General features: G+C 38.9%; 1 protein-coding gene across 3 annotated transcripts in view; it reads right to left on the reverse strand.

Annotated features, from left to right (window-relative positions):
* The window catches only part of samd12 (sterile alpha motif domain containing 12), a 136,008-nt gene that overhangs the window by 78,234 nt on the left and 38,457 nt on the right, over positions 1-19,317 (reverse strand). For 2 of the 3 annotated variants that reach the window (XM_088328855.1, XM_088328854.1), the window contains exons 3-4: positions 14,115-14,244; positions 930-1,070 (exon numbers count right to left, since the gene is read on the reverse strand). In XM_088328855.1, coding sequence (XP_088184981.1) covers positions 930-1,070; positions 14,115-14,244 — 271 coding nt within the window. The remainder of the gene's footprint in view (positions 1-929; positions 1,071-14,114; positions 14,245-19,317) is intronic. The other variant, XM_088328856.1, reaches the window with a different exon arrangement.

Raw genomic sequence — 19,317 nt, forward strand, 5'->3', positions numbered from 1 at the left:
TTGATTATTTTTATTAATATTGAACCCGCTAGCACTAACTATGTGTTCAACTTGGGTGCAAACCAAGGAAAACATTGATTAAGTGTGAACTAGGCTAATGTAAATATGAACTGGTCATCTGAGCCACCTTTTTTGCCGATTCAACTTGCTTGCGTAAAAAGATACTTTACTTGTTATTTACCAGATTTGTAGCCGATTGTATATGAGTTGAAAAAGTCCTAAACAAAAGCGTCACAAAGTGCCACGCACAATTTGCGTCTAGCGCCGTTCAAAAGAATCACGAGGGAAGAATATATGGAATGGCAAAGCGAGGCTTCCAGAGCATGTGTGCTGGTGTCGTTTTTAGGCGAACTTGTTTTTTTTCTTTTTCATTTAATGCATTGTCTATGAAGTTGGATTGCCGTAAACGTGGCAAAAGTTCAAGCATTTACAAGGACTTCACTCAAAATTCAAGCACTTTCTAAACCTTGAAAACCCATCATTAAATCTCAAGCATTTCCAAGGATTTCAAGCACACTAACTTGCGAGATAACGAGATACCTTTCTCTTCGCTTTGTAGAGTTTACATCTCAAGTGTAAAGATATACTCAGAAAAAAAATAAATAAATAAATAAAAATAAAAACAGCCGAACCCTGCACTGGACTCATGCAGACTAATAACATGCGGCTTTGATCATTTTCCATCCAAAAGCAATAAAAGATTTTTGGTTTGCTAACCATGTTGATTAATCACCTCCTGTGGGCTTTGCAACTGCCATGACTACAGATGGCAAGTGTATAAACGAAGCTCTGTTATGCCAGTACGGCTGTTTGCAAAATGAGAGACATCTTCCTGAGAGCAGCAAGACATTGCTCGCTTTCTGTTCAGGAGATCAAGCGTTTATAAAGCGCGGAGTTGCTTTGAAAGCTTTTGGATGCAAAGAGATGACCTTGTGTTAGAAGTTGAAGGGTCCTGACTTCTTCCCGGACGCGGAGCTGCAGGACTTGCTGCAGGATGTTCTGCCTTTCTGCTTCCTGCATGATGCCCATTCTCTCCAGTTTTCGGTCTGTCAGTCTCATCAGAGCCCTCCCTGAGGAAGATAAAAATACAAAAATGTGGTAATTACAAGCCCTGTAGGGGATTAACTCTTTCTCAGTCGGCTGTTAAAACGTTCGTGGTCGGCCAAGTTCAAAATGAAGTCCATTTGGCACTGGATGGGTTTATGTGAAAATTGTAGATAACACCTACATTAAAAAAACTGTTATTTTACTCATTTTAAAGGCCTTTATTAATTTCACTAGAAAAAAAAAGAAGCTATGAAGATACGACTTCCTTTTGTTAAGATTAAAGAAATAAAGAATAGTTTCAAACCGAGTGTAGTAAATACATTTTTAGAAACCTCTAAAGTGAGCAAAATTGCATTCAACAAACACAAATAATAAGGGAGATTTCTCTCATTTTGCAGAAAATGTAGTAAAAAATTACGATACAGATTTATTTTCCTCCTTTACAAGATTATATTATTAATATCTCAACTACAGTAAAATAACCCTTCAAAGGAGATAAAGTATGTTCCAATGAAAATACATTTCCTTCATAAAACAGGGAGTTTTTGTTTTATTTAAAAAATAATCATACAATCATAATACTGATTTTTCTTTACTAGAATATAGAATATACATTATTCTTTGCAGTGAATTTAGAAAAAAGGCAAAATTAGTTGAAACAAAATGTTTATTCTAATTTCAAACATTATCTTTTAAAGAAGATAATACAAGTAGCGCCAATAAAAATATACCCAAAAAGTTATAATATGGTTTTATCTGCAAAATGACCTGTCAATGCCACAAGATGATCACTTTTTTTTATTTAACGAGAAAAATAATCTGTAAATTAAGTATATTGGTTTTCTTATTTTATTTGAAAATATATAGTTATAGTAAAACAAAAAAATAATTAAAAATGTACTATTTCTAAGCAAAAAAGCAAAAACAATAAATCAATCTGCAAAATGATATGATACCACAGGTAGTCGATTAGGTATCATTTTAAAGATGATTGTATTAACAGAAAATAGATAAATTATACTATTTACTACTTCTAAAAACAAGTATAAACAACAACAAATATAATTCATAAGGCAAATATTTTTCAATTAGTTGAATTATCACGTTTTTGTTTTTTTTCCCAATCAGACAAGCAGGACACCAATATGTTTAACGCAACAAAAATAAGCTCTTGTTTTAGTATTCTATAATTAAAACAAGCTCTGCAGTTGAAGCCAATTGTCAAGTTTCTACCAATTACCGTGAAAGACTTGATCTGGTCTTAAGGGATTTCTCATGTGCGCAAGCTCCGTAACTAAAAAAAGCTGCACAAATCGTACAGTATTACAACAGAGCTTGCTTTCCCTATTATGTCAAAGTCTAGTTGCTTGGGAACGATAACGAGATTATGTACATATTTAGTTCAAGTCGAGCTGGAAGCAAATAACGCTTTCTTTAATAAAGTAGTGATTTAGGCGACGTAGTCAGGCCCGTCAGTCAGTTAATTTGTAAGCAGAAAACACAACCATTTAATCTAGTTAGCAAGAAAAAATGTCAAATTACGTTTAATATTTTGGCTCCAATGATAGGGGGATGTGGCAAAGCACAGAGAAACCATGTGTGGAAAAACACACAAATGGTTGATAAGAAAATAATTTTATGCCAATTTATTGGTAATTATATTTGTTGTTTAAATTGCTTAGAATGCCAGGGTTAGCCTGTTTCTTTTTTTGTGAAATGAAAAAGGTTGGGTGGGGGGGTTAAGGAAATCATTCGAAGGTATACCAAAATTCTAAAACATGCACATAAAATAGTACATGGTTTTTGCATAAAATATATCGATATTTAATCGGTGAGACTGCCTGTCTTGTCTTTGACTTCCTAAACTGTGATGTCATGTTGAGATCACAGCCCCCGAGCAAGCCAATAACCATATTGGTTTACCTGTAAATTAGTTGAAGAGATTATGAGTGTTTCAAGCCAAGTTTTGGTAGTTTCTGTAGAGAATGCATTGGTATTGTGTCGCAGGTGGATGTAGTAATGGTAACACAATGGGCGAGCAGCCAAAATAGGGCTAACTGACAGAAATAACAGACAGATAGGTAACGGGGGCTAACCCAGCCATAATAAACTGATGGACACAGCAGGCTAGCCGGCTGCTAAAGAGGGCTAACAGGAACCAAAAAGCGGAAAAATGAGAAGCTGGCCGACAGAAAACATAGTAAACAGCCAGGCTAACCAGGAACCAACAACGAAAAACAGCTACAGCAAAAAACAGAAATCCAGCAGAGAAAAAAAACAATGGACATGGCAAGGTTAGCCAGCTACTAAGTAGAGCTAACTGGGACGATAATTCGCCAGGCTGGCCGACCAAAAACAAGCATTTTTTAAAATTTTGATTAACATTGAGCTCGTGCACACTGTTTGCATCTTTGACCATCATTGAGTGCTAAGCTATATTTTGACAATTTAATGCTTGCAGTGAAGAATGCTTATAACACCAGGGATGGTTTATTTCTCTGTTTTTGTGAAATAAAAAGGGTGAAGATGAGAACATAATTTCATATGTTTTTTATGGATGTGAACGTGGATCCCTTAACTACATGGGTATATATTCCTGTGGCGTGTCTTGGCCAAGTACAGCCTGGTGGTGCTCATCCCTCTCCAGGCCAACAAATGTTTAAACCCGGTCTCAAACTGGGGACCTCTTGCATGTTAGGTGAAGGCGCAATGTTTATTATACATTTATAAAAAATGGTACTACATTTGTTTTTGATTTGCTTAAAATGAAGAATGCTTGTAATGCCTGGTCTTTTCACCATTGAATACTTGCAAAGAAGGTTGCCTATAATGAATGTCATGTTTTTTTTTTACTATTATCTTTAATTCGACTATTATTGAGCCCTTAGTACTATTTTGAGTATTAAACGCTTGCAATGAAGAATGCTTATGCCAGGATTATTTAAAATAAAAAGGGGGTAAATGTAAGAAAATCATTTATAGTTTATTATTATCAAAATTATCTTTACATTTTGACTTGCCTGCAATGAAGAGTACTTATAAGGCTGGGTTAGTAAGTTTTGACTATGGAACAATTGCAATGAAGAATGTTTAAAATACCAAGGTTCTTTATTTTGACTATTTTTGACTGCACTGTTTACATAATTCTCACTATTTGCTAATCATGTTCTTTGATTAGCCACACTCTTTAGGGTTGATCTGCTTTTTGTAACCTAAGAGTTTTGAATAAAATGAGAGGGTTAAGGGGAGGATCTTTATAACAGGTTGGATTTTTAGGTTCTCTACTGTCTTTATCTGTTCTTCTTGCCAGCTCAAAATAAATGTATTTATTCACTCCTTATTTTGAGTGTCTGTCAAACTATAACCTTATCAGTAGATCATTTAAGCTGGAACATACCTGAGGTTCCTGGAAATGGTCGTTTGACGGACAAGGCTCAAAATTCTTCCCTACTGGAACTGGGCCTAGTTCTGTTTTTTCCACATTGTCAAACAAATCATAACATATCCCCAAGGTACATTCTGACTTGTTTTTGTATTTATAGTAGACATATTTATTCTTCAATGACAGTAAATGAGTTAATATGACACTCCTTGGTATCTGCAAATTTTAAATAAGCCAGTTTTAGAGGATTATACCAAATAAAAACTAATTTTATCTACAAAAAAATGGAATAGATGTGTCTTAGTTTTCTCTAATTCCATATCCGTCAGCAATCTGGAAAGACGCATCGGCGTCCAGGAGAAATACAAACCCGCTCCACAGAGACTCCTTAAAAGGACCTCAACTTTCCAATACTGTATCACGTTGCTGTGGCATGTTATAATCGTGTGATGGAGCCACAGAATCAATAGCAACAGAAGGTCCATTAAGATCTTTTATTAAGGTGGAGTTGAAATCAATGATTTAACAATATGATGCAGTGATCAGATATATTTCCCAAGGTTTTTCTGTGACAGAGATTAGCTTGAGTTATACAACAAATAAAGGATAGAACAACAATAGTCATGAAGGACATTTAATAAACAGATCAAGGTGACCAATTCAGGTGAAATGCTAAATACGGTTGACCCTACGGATAAGAGTTTCTGAGGTGGGGATTGTGAGGCGAAATTGCCGTATAGTGTGTAATAGAAACGTATGTTAATAATCTCCGAATCCATCTCAGGGACTTAACTCATCATATGCACGAACACCGCAACTATTTTGGGCTTGCAAATTAGTGTGGAAAATGCCGTAAAGAAGGGTCCAAAAACATCTTATTCCACACCGTAAAGTAAAAACATAATGTGGGTCACCATATCCCAGAGGTCTGCTGTACAATGCTGAGAAGTACCTTGCTATCTTTTAGGATACACATATAATGTGAATATAACAAAGCAGTCTGTTATAAGTAAAATCTACAACCTGCCCTAAAAACTCCAAATGTATGCTAGGACGGGAAAAAAAGATACATGCTTACGAGCGTACCAGATTAATGAGTAGTGGTGGAGGCGACAGGGTTGCAAGGAGGCAGATTAATCTGTAGCTCTGGCCCGACGCTAGCGCCTTTGATGAATGGGATTGTAAAGCGCGTGAACATTCGCACAAAGACACAATGAATTTTGTGGGATTGCCAAGAAAATGCAAATTGAGCCATATGCAGACACTGATCTTACTTTACGTGCTATCACAATCTGGAACAATCAAAGTGAGAGGCGCCTATTTGTACTGTACATAAAAAGATTGATGTCAAGAGTCTAGATGGAATTTTTGTGTAATGATTGGACAGAACAAAAACAACATACAAATACTTTATGCACAATACAAAGGAGATCAGGTCCAGACAATAATATCACATGCTAACATCCATTCTTTTTTACTATGTGTTCATTTTAAGTCCTTTTGGAATGTAGTCATTTTTACATTGAATGCATTATGTTTCCGAAGATTTTCAAAGATTCGTCATGCGGATTTAAAAGTTTAATACTGACCTCTTTTGGCCATAGTTGGCATTTATTAAATTGTTGACGAGAAATCTCGTCACTTGGCAGTATACCAGTCCCAAAAAGTAAGCTAGATGTACATTCTCTTAAAAGATATATCTGGATCCACATACTTTCATATTATTTCAGGCAACCATGTGAAAAAACATATATATATATTTGCCATTCCTTTTTATCTTCTTTTTTATGAGTTCCTAGCATTGGTACTCAAACATCACATACACAATAGTAAAAAAAAGAGTGATGAGCTTTAATTTGACGTAACTTGACAACATAAAAAAAACAAAAACTTGAGGGTGATGATGAGAATTTACTTGATACTTTACATTACAAGTTGCGACTATTAATTCAAGCTTTAACTCAACATTTAATTCTAACTCTCTGCATGGGATAAGAAATAAAAAGCGACAAAGGTTATATATAATTAGTTGTTATTATTAACTAAAGCGTTATAGCTTTAACACAAGATTTAAAGCTTATTTCGGGAATGGAATAAGAAATACAATATCCTAACGCTATTACATTAATAGTTGCTATCATTGATTAAAGCTCGAACATTTTGACTCGATAGTTAATACAACTCTTCTGCGGTGAATATATATAGAGAAAATGACAAGCTCTCGCTTTATCTGCTGCTATTACAAATGTTAGCTTTAAAGCTATAACTCAATAGTTAAAGCTATTTTTTGGCACGGAATAGGAAAAAGAAAATGAGAAAGCTAGTTTTTGGCATGAAAGTTAACGCTAGTTCCGCGAAAGCAAGCAAAACAATACACTTTGTAGTTTTGAAATTGCAATTTTTCAAATTCGGGACTTAATAATACGCAGTGATTTTTGTACTGACCAGAAAATGTGTGATTCAGTCATTTTTCACATCAACTATTCCTTTACAGAATGAGTCCGGGTCTTGTAATTACAACAGATTAGAGGCTAATTTGTAATTATGCCTTAATATGCTTTAATGCATTTTTAATGACATCTGGGTGTCTCTGTTAGGGACGGAATGTAAAGATCGAGGGAGGCGAAGCGGGCCGATGGGGGACACATCGATTTCTTTGAAAATGGCGCCGGTATCTGAGTCGCATACTAAAAATCATTTGTCGGAAGAACGGAGTACTCTCAGGAATATAAAATACAATGATTTGATTGAAAGTCAACATCTTCATTAGTCCATGCACACAAACACAAATCTGTAAACAATTAGACATTTTGTATACGCTTTTTGTTTTCATTCCTCATCTATTCAATGTAAATGATTATTCAAAATGAAATTATTGCCTGGATTTTTTTCCCTAATTATACTCAGCTAATTAATTTGTGTAGTGGAGACTAAATGAATTAGTTGCAGATTTTTGAGCCTACTATTGTCCCTTAATTACAAGTATGAATATGTGACTGTGGAAATAAAATGGAGATGCATTTTCAGTAATCTTATTTACTGGTCTTGTAACATTGTTAGACCTGAATAACAAACCAAGGCCGTTATGATAATACGATGTTGTGAAGCGTGTGTTCAATCTTTGAAATTCTCTCGAGAAATTATTGGAAAATTAGACGCTTTTTTTTTTCTCATTACGTGACTTTGGTTGACAGGTGTAAATTTCGACAGCATATGAATGGAATATGTTATCAATAATGTTTATTTATTTCATACCAGTCAACCTGTACGTTTTTTATGCATTTTAAGAGGAGTATGACGTACAAGAAAATCTGTATGGAAAAATGCAAATTTGCCAATTGCATTCGTCCTCCGCCAGGGGATTTCCCATCATGCATCATCCCCCCCCCAAAAAAAGTTGTACGATTATTTTGTATTTTTTACGGGAAAATACGACTGTTTGTACGGGCATGGAGCCGTGGAGGTTGACAGGTATGTTATTTTGTTGACGCATTTTTGTCAAGCCTGGCGGCTTACTGCTGTTCTGGCTACTAAAAAGTGAACTGCATTCATAGGTCACAATCCATTATCCCCGATCACATATTCCTGCAAGCAGTAGCCTGCGGACCACATTTTAATTGGGCCTGGAGGATCTTTTTTACCATTGCGTCCATCAAACAGTGAATTGCATTCATACGGTCACAATCCATTATCCCCAATCACATATTCCAGCGAGCAGTATGCTGCGGAGCACATTTTGATCGGGCCTGGAGGATCTTTTTTACCATTGCATCCACCAAAAAGTGAATTGCATTCATACGGTCACAATCCATAATCCCCGATCACATATTCCTGCGAGCAGTAGCCTGCGGAGCACATTTTCGTCAGGCCTGGAGGATCTTTTTCACCTTTGCATCCACCAAAGAGTGAACAGCACTCGTGTGATTGCGATACATTATCACAGATTGCAGATTGCTCTAAGGGAGGATCTGCAGAAGGAAATTCTGGCGGCAAGTGTTTCTGGCCTGTCGAAAATGAAATGCACTGTTGTGGTAGAGTTCCGATAACCGTAATCGAGTATGACTGAGACCTGGGGCCAAGAGATATATTTGTCTCACCCCTACGCCCACATTACTTTATTCCCTATTGTTAGGCTGGCAAGGTGCATATTGAAAAAAGTGTCTGGGGGGGATTTTTGCATATCGCAGGGGATTCTGGTCCCCAATAATCGTGATAAATGAGGGATTATAGTATTTATTATGTATTCTTCTGTACGGAGCAATGGTGTAGTCTCATTCAATATTTTAGCCGGATTTTTCTATTACAGTGGAGCCTCGGTTTTTGAACGCCTCTCAGTTCGGACAAATCGGTGTTGGACCAAAAATTTCGAGAAATTCTTGCTTCGCTGTTCGGTCAAAAAAATCGGAGTTCGAACGCCGGTATGCTAGGGTGCGATGCTGAGCGGCGTACGGGTGTTTTAGCCCCTAATGCCTCCGAAGAAGGTCTGTGCAAGCAGGACAGGTGAAAAAAAGACAAGTTGTTCGTCCAACTATTGCCTTTAAGAAAGACATAATAGCTAAATATGAAAGAGGTGTACGAGATGGCGGCTGCGGCTACATCGGATCGCTACAGTTTTTTACACTTCGGCCATAAAACCCAGTCTTCGACTCAGTTTTGACGGCGCACAAAGTCAACTCAAACTGCAGATTAATATACGATCGCAGTTTTTTTGCTGGATATGCGATCATCCAGACATCAAGCGCTTGGTGCTACGACCACTTGGGAGTGTTTCTTTAGCCACGGACTGCTACGTCAACAAGACCCAGCGGCCTACAAAACAGCGAAGCAGAGTGGCAAGAGAGCGGTGTGACCGGAGGAGGAAGCGAGGTTGTCGGGCCGGGCTAACCGCTAGGCTGAAGGCTAAACCCTTCAAAACGCCTCTCCCATCCATTTTCCTCTCCAACGTTCGCTCTCTGGACAATAAACTGGACCATTTACAACTGGAAGTAACATCGAACCGCGAGATGACAAACTGCTGCGCTAAAATTCTGACGAAGACATGGTTAATCTTATCTATCCCGGCTGACACGCAAGGAAACTGTGCAGGTCAGATGTATCGACATTTCGTTCTGTATACACGTATACACAAATGACAATAAAGTATATCTGAATCTTAATCTGAATTTCCGATCATGCTAGTGAATACAGCATGGCTAAATCTACTATCAGTACGATAGTAAAGAATAAGGAGGCGGTGAATTCGAGTGTTGCGGCTAATGAAGTTAGCGCTATAAGCAAGCACCTGCCGCAAGTTTTGGAAGAGGTTGAAAAACTTTTGAGGATTTTTCTCTCCCCACCGTCCACCACAAAGGTAAGAAATCCTATTCATAATTCTTTTTTTATTTTTAGACGTTCATGTTAGCGTAATCTTTCGTACGGAAGATTACGATAACGCGAACGTACGATTAGCCTGGGTTAGCTTTGTTTACGTAAAACATTCAGGGTGTTGGAACGGAGCTCCTTTTCCAATGAAGCGCTAGCCACTTGTTGTGGAGACCCGGGTGCTAAACGACCGGATTTTTTTATTTTTACACGTTCATGTTAGCGTAATATTTCGTACGGAAAATTACGCTAACGCGAACGTACGATTAGCCTGGGTTAGCTTCATGTTTACGTTCATGTTAAACATTCAGGGTGTTGGAACGGATTAAAACGATTTTACATTACTTTTAATGGGAAAAACGATTTTCGGTGATCGACCAAATTGGTTTTCAAACAGGGTTCTGGAACGGATTATGGTCGAGAACCGAGATTCCACTGTACAAGCAAAATAATTTAACTTTGGCCAAGCACCACTTAAATTTCACAGTGGTTAGGATTCCCGAAAATGCCGTAATAGTCAATATGTGTACGACTCGAAGACGGGACCATCAGAACCCCGAATAATTCAATTTGGTCCAGTTCAGTTGTGAGCTCAGTTTGCTTAAAGAATGAGTGTATAATGCTAATTTTGGCCATTTAATTAATGGATACAGGTATTTCTTATGAGGCTTATACAGCATAACGCGGTTCACATTGTAAAAAGGGTTTGTTCTTTGGTTTCAATGTATAATAGAGGATTAACTTGTATAATAATTGTAAAAAATACAGGTTTATACTTGACGGTAGGCAGGGGTGATATGACACAAATTGTCATCACGATAAAGCATTTCTTATTGGTCGATATTGACAATTATTGGGATAGTTATCACCATAATCATCATGGCTTTGTTTTCTTTTCACATTATAAGTGTAATTTTTGCCCCGAGTGAAAGTTGACATTTTCTACAGCTTTAACCAATCTTTAATAACGGAACAAAGACGCATGGTGACAAACTATTACACAGTATTTCACAAATATGAGGAACATAAAACAAGTAAATACCTTCTAAGAGAGGTAGCTGGATACAGGGATACATAGGTAGCGTCTTGCGAGCTGGCTAATGCAGATGTTTTTATCTTGGGGCCCGGTGCTTGTTGAACATCCGCTAGAACTCGTTTGGGGCTGAATTGTTTTTACTTCAGCGTATTCAGGCGTGCCATACGATTTTAAGCCCGTGTTGGTTGGCACATGTTTTCTGCAAAGTTTTAAGTGCATGTCGTCGCTCTCTCTTCTTTTTTTTTAATCAAAATCGTTGGTGCCAAAATACCTCCAAAAAAATGAAAATGGGGGCCTCTCCTATCTACAACTCTTTCAGAATGCTTTGAGTTGGTATGCTGGATGTTATACTTTATCTCGTTATCGTTATTTTGACCGCCTTCCGCTTCCGCCATTCCTGCTAAATGATTGGCTGGTCCTCGTCACTTTCTTCGGACCCTGAAAGTCCTTGCGTTTTTATTGCATTAGCACCACCATTTTCTCTGGTGGTCGGGCGGTAATTACAGTTTAAATTGTGGACTTTTATTATTTATTGTGGCAAAAGTTATATGACAAAGATTATCATCAATGTTTTATAGCCCAGGCCTTCTTGACGGATTTGACGTATTAAGGCTTCTCTTGGAACATAACCCCCGCGGAAAACAAGGGTTCTCTGTATTTCAAAGCGGAAGAAAAAAACCACACCCCTGATGAATTAAATACAGTATACACTTAGAAAAAAATTATGTATACTCTCTCACAATTTGACGCTGCAAAATCAAAAGATACTTTTTATTTTCAAGCTAACGAGCGAGTGCTAGCAATGCTAAAACCAGTTAGACCGAGAAGAAACGTATTCTGTTTTGGATACTTTTAGCGTTTTATCAAAACTAGCTCCAAATGTGCTACAATGAGCACATCATTTGAATCTAGAATATTTCAATAAATGTTAAGTACATAACACGTCCTTATTATTGTGAACTGGAGGAATGCCAGAAAGCACAGCGTGATTCATACTATAAGCGCATTTAATGCCAAATTCCACTAAGCGCAAGTGTATATCGGCAAAGATTCATTAAGGGCAAAACGAGACTCGTTACGATTCCGCCACACTTCATGACCTCGGAGCGAGTCGGCGGCGTTAGGTCGCCGCTCAATGGAAGAGGCCCTTGACGCTAACAAACAAACATATTAGCATGATCAGTAGCACTCCAAGAGGTGGCTTGCCTGGCAATTAATGCTTGTCTGTTGCCATGAAGACCAAAGTGTTTGCTCAGCGGGGTGACCTTGAGGGTCTTTGTTAGGGAAATGATTGACGTGGAAAACGGCGTCAGTACAAAACGCTCTGAGCAGTGGAAATGAAGCTTGCGGGTGGTTGACGGTAGGCGCTCATAGAAAGCTCTGATGTTCTCAATAAGATCTGGATGAAAAGTGACAAGTGCGAGACGTTGGGTTGTTTTATGCCTGACCAGATGATTGGCTTGAGTAAAAATGACGTTTTTTGTTGAATTGGTATCCATTCATGCATTTTTGGTGAACACTATTTTGCTGACTCCTCTCAGTGCGGAGAAGCAGCTCTACACCGAGTCCCTCCTAGGCTTCTCACCCTATGTGTAAGGGAGAGCCCAGCCTCACTACGGAGGAAGCTTACAGTATTTCAACCGCTTGTATCTGGGATCTTGTTCTTCAAGTCATGACCCAAAGTTTATGAGCATAGGTGAAGGTAGGGACGTAAATCAATCGGTAAATCAAGAGCTTTGCCTTTTGGTTAAGCTCTTTCTTCTCTACAACTTCTGGTACAGGGTCCGCTGGACGGCAGACGCTCCAAGGACACCGATCTGTCTCTCGATCTCCTGTTCCATCCTACCCTTGCTCATGATCAAGAAGCTGAGATACTTGAACTCCTCCACTTGTGTCAGTATCTTGCCACCCTTTTCCGGTAGAGAACCATGGTATCAGACTTGAAGTTGCTGATTCTGACTGTATTATACTCGGTTGCGAATTGCTTCAGTTAGAGCTGAAGACCACGTCTTAACTAAGCCAACAGCACTACATCATCTACGGAGAGCAGAGCCTAACCCTAACCCGACCCTTCAACAACACGGCTGCACCTAGGAATTCTGTCCATAAAACTTATAAACAGAATCAGTGACAAGGGTAACCATGGCAGAGTCCAACTTCCACTGGAACCAAATCAGACTTACTGCTGGCAAGGCGGTTCAAACTCTGGCACGGATTATTAAGGGACCCGACCGTCTAATCCGGACTGCACAGTCCCCCACTGTACCCCATACTCCCGAAGCACCCCTCACAGGGCTCTCTGAGGAATACAGTCAAATGGCTTCTCCAAGTGCTACAAAACACATGTAGAGGCAAACTCCCATGCACCCTCGCGAACCCTGCCGAGGGTGTAGAGCTGGTCCACTCTTAAATGCCCTGGACGAAAAACCACACTGCTCTCCCTCGTAAAAGTACACTAAACCAGCACAATTGTTTTGGGTTTGGAACATAACAAATACATTAAAAAAAACATTTTTAATGAACTTTTGGGGATGATTTTTTTGAATGACTTTTTTTTTTCATTAGAAAAAATACTTATGAAGAACAGTATTTGCACATTGGCAAATATATATTAAAAAAATGAATGATTGCTCTCTGTTGTAAGTACAAAGAATTATATTAGTAATAAATGAAGTATTATGTTGTATATTATAGTAAAATAAAGTGTTCAGAAATTAACAAAAATAGATAGCATCGTACAAATTTCCTCAATTTAAATGGAAATGTTTTATTACGAATTATAGTAAGTATATATTACATTAGATAATTATGTATAAACCCCCATAAAAGTGTTTTAATAATTTTAGAAATATAGTGAAACAGGAAAAATATTATTCTGAATGCTCAATTTTATTCCTGATGAGCAGTTGATAGTTTATTTTAAATACAATATTTAATTAATAAAATTATTTTTGCAGCGGAGGAAATGCACGAAAAAAAATGAAATTTAATAATGATTATCCTGTTAAATATAAGACTATTTGTGTATATAGTAGTTACATAGAAAAAAATGTCATTTTTGATAATTACTTCAATATTTATACTTCTTCTTACATATATTTTAACGGCTCTGTTAAATTCCATACACCCCTTTGGGAACAACTCCGCAATAACCTGTACTTGCCCAACACACACCACTGGAAATGGTGCCCCTGCGGCCCTATTGGTTAAGGGATAAGGACCAACGAACCCATAAGGATGCTCATACGCATACTCATCAACTCTAATAAATCGGACTTGACTTTGTACCTGTTATGTCATGTTGTTTGAAAGAGTCGCTGTGGATCTGATGCTGATTGGGACAATGTTTCTTCAGCCATTTACAAACGTCCTGTTGGGTCCACAGGGCCACTGGTTTGGACAGTTTCACGTATCCGGGCTGTCAGGAAAAGGAAAAGAAAATGTTTGGTGTCTTCATACATACAGATTGAGCAGCACTTAGGAAATACATTAAATGAATATCCTGAATTAGAATATTTTTTTGCAATTATGAGTAATGTCATCGTGGACATGTACTTTTCCAAAGTGTAACACTCATAATGACACACAAAATTTAGATTAATGGGAAAACCAAAGGGAGTTGTTCTGGAGTCCACACAATAGTTGGTCTGCACCGCATGGCAAATTAGTGGAGCACATTCGATTACTCTCCGTCATTATTGCCACAGAGACCAGAACACAATTCTATTGTTACAGTATATCATTGGTCAACAACATGGTTCCTTTAATAATTAAATCCTGGTAATAACATAACAGAAACATAGTAATAACATAGTTCTACCTTGATAAGTTGTTATTTTAGAGATGTATATAAATTGGTAGCCCTTTGCACTAATCAGTGACCAAAATAAATAACTTTTGGCTTCAAAACGTTGATGAACCCTTTTGTATATGTAGTATGTACTTAGTGTGCCAAGTCGAGGTAAGGATGCAGGCAAGGACAGATTTTAGAGAGATTTACATATCAAACTTGCTCTTGTGGGGTTCAAATAGGGTTCACTTTGCATTTTATAGGAGCCCAGAGACAACTTTCGATGCGATTCCAAGTGATAAATAAGACCAAAGTGCCGTTCCGTTCAAGTTTACTGCACTTTCCTTCATATCTTTTACCTGCAACTCCACAAAACGACCAAAGGAAAAAAACTGAACCCCTTTGATTCCTTGCCTTGATTCCACGCAGTTATTTTCCAGAGAAAGAACCCATCCTCTCTGTGGTTGTTCCACCTCCAATGTTCTGGTGTAAGCAGGCGGCAAATAGAAAGTATTGAGGTTCTCTTTGGATTTTAATTGAGCGGCTGCTAGGATCACAAACAAGCAAAAGGCTGATTAAAATTTCAGCAGCGCTACCTTTCACTTGAGCTTGCCCTCTGGCTGTGGCGTGGCGTGGCATAGCAATGGTATGCCGTCCCGCCTCTTGTCTGTCAATTGTGTGTAGGTTACGGCATTTCCCCTTCTATTCCAGGCCTCTCTTTGAAATCTGGCTTGCATTGGCATATATTCCCTCTCATCTCACTTGTGGTACTCTCATTTTCACTTTTTTTGTTTGCTACAGATGCCGAATAAAGAAAATATCAGGCTAGTGGATGCTGCTTCTTGCACTTTGATGTTCTCTTGAAAGATAGATTTTGATCAAAATAAATAAAATTGGGGGCAGCACGGCGGCGCAGTGGTTAGCGCTTGTGCGGCACAGTTCATGTCATGGGAACCTGTCGTGGGTTCAAATCCAGCTCCAGACTTCCTGTGCGGAGTTTGTATGTTCTCCCCGTGCTCGCGTGGGTTTCCTCCGGGCACTCCGGTTTCCTCCCACATTCCAAAGACATGCATTTCAGGTGAATTGGCCGGTCCAAATTGTCCCTAGGTGTGAATGAGCGAATGAGTTGTCTGTCCCTGTGTGCCCTGCGATTGGCTGGCAACCAGTTCAGGGTGTCCCCTGCCCACTGCCCGGAGATGGCTGGGATGGGCTCCAGCCCCTCCGCGACCCTAATGAGGATAAGCGGTACGGCTGATGAGATGAGATGAGATAAATAAAATTGGGATTAATTAATTATTGCCTGCATCATCCACGCGGAACCAGTAACTAACAAAAATGAAATTGGAAGATGTAAAAACTGTGGCTGTCACTATATGTATGAGAGTTAGTTGTCATGTAATTTAAAAGATGTCTGCAGAGATTGCTTGGCTGTGATTGGTTGAGAGGACCGTACCAGAAACAATATACTGGACTGTCTCAGAAAATTAGAATATTGTGATAAAGTTCTTTATTTTCTGTAATGCAATTAAAAAAACAAAAATGTCATACATTCTGGATTCATTACACATCAACTGAACTATTTCAAGCCTTTTATTATTTGAATATTGCTGATTTTGGCTTACAGCTGAAAAAAACTCAAAAATCCTATCTCAAAATATTAGAATACTTCCTCAGACCAAGTAAAAAAATAATTTTATAACAGCAAAACTAAATCAAACATTTGAAAATGTCCATTGATGCACTCAGTACTTGGTTGGGAATCCTTTTGCACGGATTACTGCATCAATCCGGCGTGGCATGGAGGCAATCAGCCTGTGGCATTGCTGAGGTGTTATTGATGCCCAGGATGGTTCAATAGCGGCCTTCAGCTCATTTGCATTTGTAGGTCTGGTCTTTCATCTTCTTCTTAACTATACCCCACAAATTCTCGATGGGGTTCAGGTCAGGGGAATTAGCAGGCCAATAAAGGACAGTGATGCCGTGGTCAGTGCACCAGTTACTGGTGGTTTTGGCACTGTGGGCAGGTGCCAGATCATGCTGGAAAATGAAATACTCATCTCCATAGAGCGTTTCAGCAGATGGAAGCATGTAGTGCTCTAAAATCTCTTGGTACACAGTTGCATTTACTCTGGACTTGATGAAACACAGTGGACCAACACCAGCAGCTGACATGGCTCCCCAAACCATTGCTGACTGTGGGAACTTCACACTGGATTTCAAGCAACTTGGATTTTGCTCTTCTCCAGCCTTTCTCCAGACTCTGGCGCCTTGACTTCCAAATGAAATGCAAAACTTGCTTTCGTCTGAAAAGAGGACTTTGGACCACTCTGCAACTGTCCAGTGCTTCTTCTCCATAGCCCAAGTCAGACGCTTCTTCCGTTGTCTTGAGTTCAGAAGTGGCTTGACCATGGGAATACGGCTATTGTAGCCCATTTCCCGGACACGTCTGTGAACTGTGGCTTTTGATACCTGGACTCCAGCTTCAGCCCACTGTCTTTGAAGCTCCCTCAAATTCTGGAAGCGGCTCTTCTTCACAATTGTGTTAAGGCTGCGGTCATCTCTCTTGGTTGTGCAGCGTTTCCGGCCACATTTTTCCCTTCCAACAGACTTTTTGTGGATATGCTTTGAAACTGCACTCTGTGAACAGCCTGCTCTTTGAGAAATTTCTTTTTGTGTCTTACCCTCCTGATGGAGGGTATCAATGATGGTCCTATGGACAGCAGTCAGATCAGCAGTGATTTAGTTTACTGAACCAAGCTGAGTGTTTTTAAGGCTCAGGAAACCCTCGCAAGGTGTTTCGAGTTAATTAGATGATTCAGGTGATTAGTTGAATAGCCTACTTGTATACTTTTTCATGATATTCTAATATTTTGAGATAGGATTTTTGAGTTTTCTTAAGCTGTAAGCCAAATTCAGCAATATTAAAATAATAAAAGGCTTGAAATAGTTCAGTTGATGTGTAATGAATCCAGAATGTATGACAGTTTTGTTTTTTTAATTGCATTACAGAAAATAAAGAACTTTATCACAATATTCTAATTTTCTGAGACAGTCCAGTATATGGGTGGTAAGGGCATCAATGAAGAGGCAACTCAGAACAGCTTTCTCCACTGTTGACGGTCCCTGGCTGGTTCTTTGGCCGTGGCAAAGTTGGCACCAGTCCATTCCTTAATGTTGACGGCCCAGTTCTTTTTTGGTCTTCCTCTCCTCTTGCCCCCTTGGACAGTGCCATAGAGGATTATAATGATCAGTCGTGATGATATTGTTATATTACAATACCACTGAGGTTTTCGTCTGCGCACAGTTGACAACAATTCTTTGAAGGGTCCAATGTGTCGTCTGATGGTGTTGTGCAACGTTTCGTGTGTCATAAGTAGCTGATGCTTATGAGTTTCCTGTAGCATCGCATGTTCATGGTCTGGATTCTCTTTTCCAGTTTTGCTCTTATAGGGAAAGTGTAGGGAAAGAAAGAAGTAACCAATGCTTCAATGAGTCTGATCTTTGATTTCACTGCTATGTTTTTGTCCCTCCAAATGGGTTTAAATCTAGCAACTGTGGTTTGAGCCATCCTGGCCATGATTTTTGGTTCTGGCCCCTCTTCTGATATGACGGCTCCAAAATATTATAATTTGGTGACAGGTTCCTGCTAACTGTGGTTGATTGTGATGTTTGTGGTGATACCTTTTGGATTGTTGGTTCTAACTTTTGTTTTTTTTTGTGCTGATTTTCATCCCATACCGGCTTATACGTTGTCCAGACGATTGACCAGATCTCTGAGTTTGGATCTCTGAGCAAAACGGAAGTTAGTGATGTTGTGTCCCCCAATACTTACTGCACCTTCATGTTGCTTTTGAGCTTCGGACATGAGCCTCTACAAGAAGATGTTGAATAAAGTTGGAGAGCAAATGCAGCCGTGTCTAAAACAGATTGTGGTTTGAAACCATGCTCCAATGGTACCATTGATCAGTATCGCGTTGTTGAGTTTTTCAATGGTCTGAACACATTTCTGGCCCATGTTGTACTTTCGCATGGTGGCCCATAAAGCAACTTTCCAACTCCGTCAAAAGCCTAATAAATAATATTAAAAACGTGCTAGAGGTTTCTCTGGTGTTTTTGAAACTTCTCACATAAGATGCGCAGATTAAAAATCTGTTCTGTGGTGTTCCTTCCCCCCTGAAACCTGCCTGTTCTTTGGCTAGGATGTTTTCAGCCTGTGGTTTCAGTCTGTTGTAGTTGGAGCATAGTTGAAAGTTTCCTTTCTTTGGTAACATAATCACTAGCGATTTTGTCCATGCAGATGGCCACTGTCCTGTTGGCCAGATCTTTAAACAAATCTTTGTCAAGAGGTCTATAGTTTGCTCAGAACCATTTCGTATGAGTTCTGATGGAATGTTATCGATTCCTTGAGACTCTCTGTTCTTCAGGGAGTTAACTGCTTCCTAAAATTCTTTGAGCATAGTGAAGTCACCACTTTCGCCTTTCTTAAGGATCTCAGGGTCTACCTGTGTTTAATGGTTGTAGAGTTTGAAGCAGTATTCCGCCCATCTTGTGCTTAGCACATTCACCAAACACGCAAAAGGTCCACGATTTGAGACAGGGTTGAAACATCTATTTGCCTGGAGAGGGATGGGCGCCGCCAGGCTATACACAGAAAAATGGTGCCAGTACGACCCAAGTGGTTTAGGGAGATTTTATATATAT

The sequence above is a fragment of the Urocampus carinirostris genome, chromosome 2 (assembly GCF_059441175.1).
Source record: "Urocampus carinirostris isolate Australia breed hairy pipefish chromosome 2, RoL_Ucar_1.0, whole genome shotgun sequence".
Classification (NCBI taxonomy): Eukaryota; Metazoa; Chordata; class Actinopteri; order Syngnathiformes; family Syngnathidae; genus Urocampus; species Urocampus carinirostris.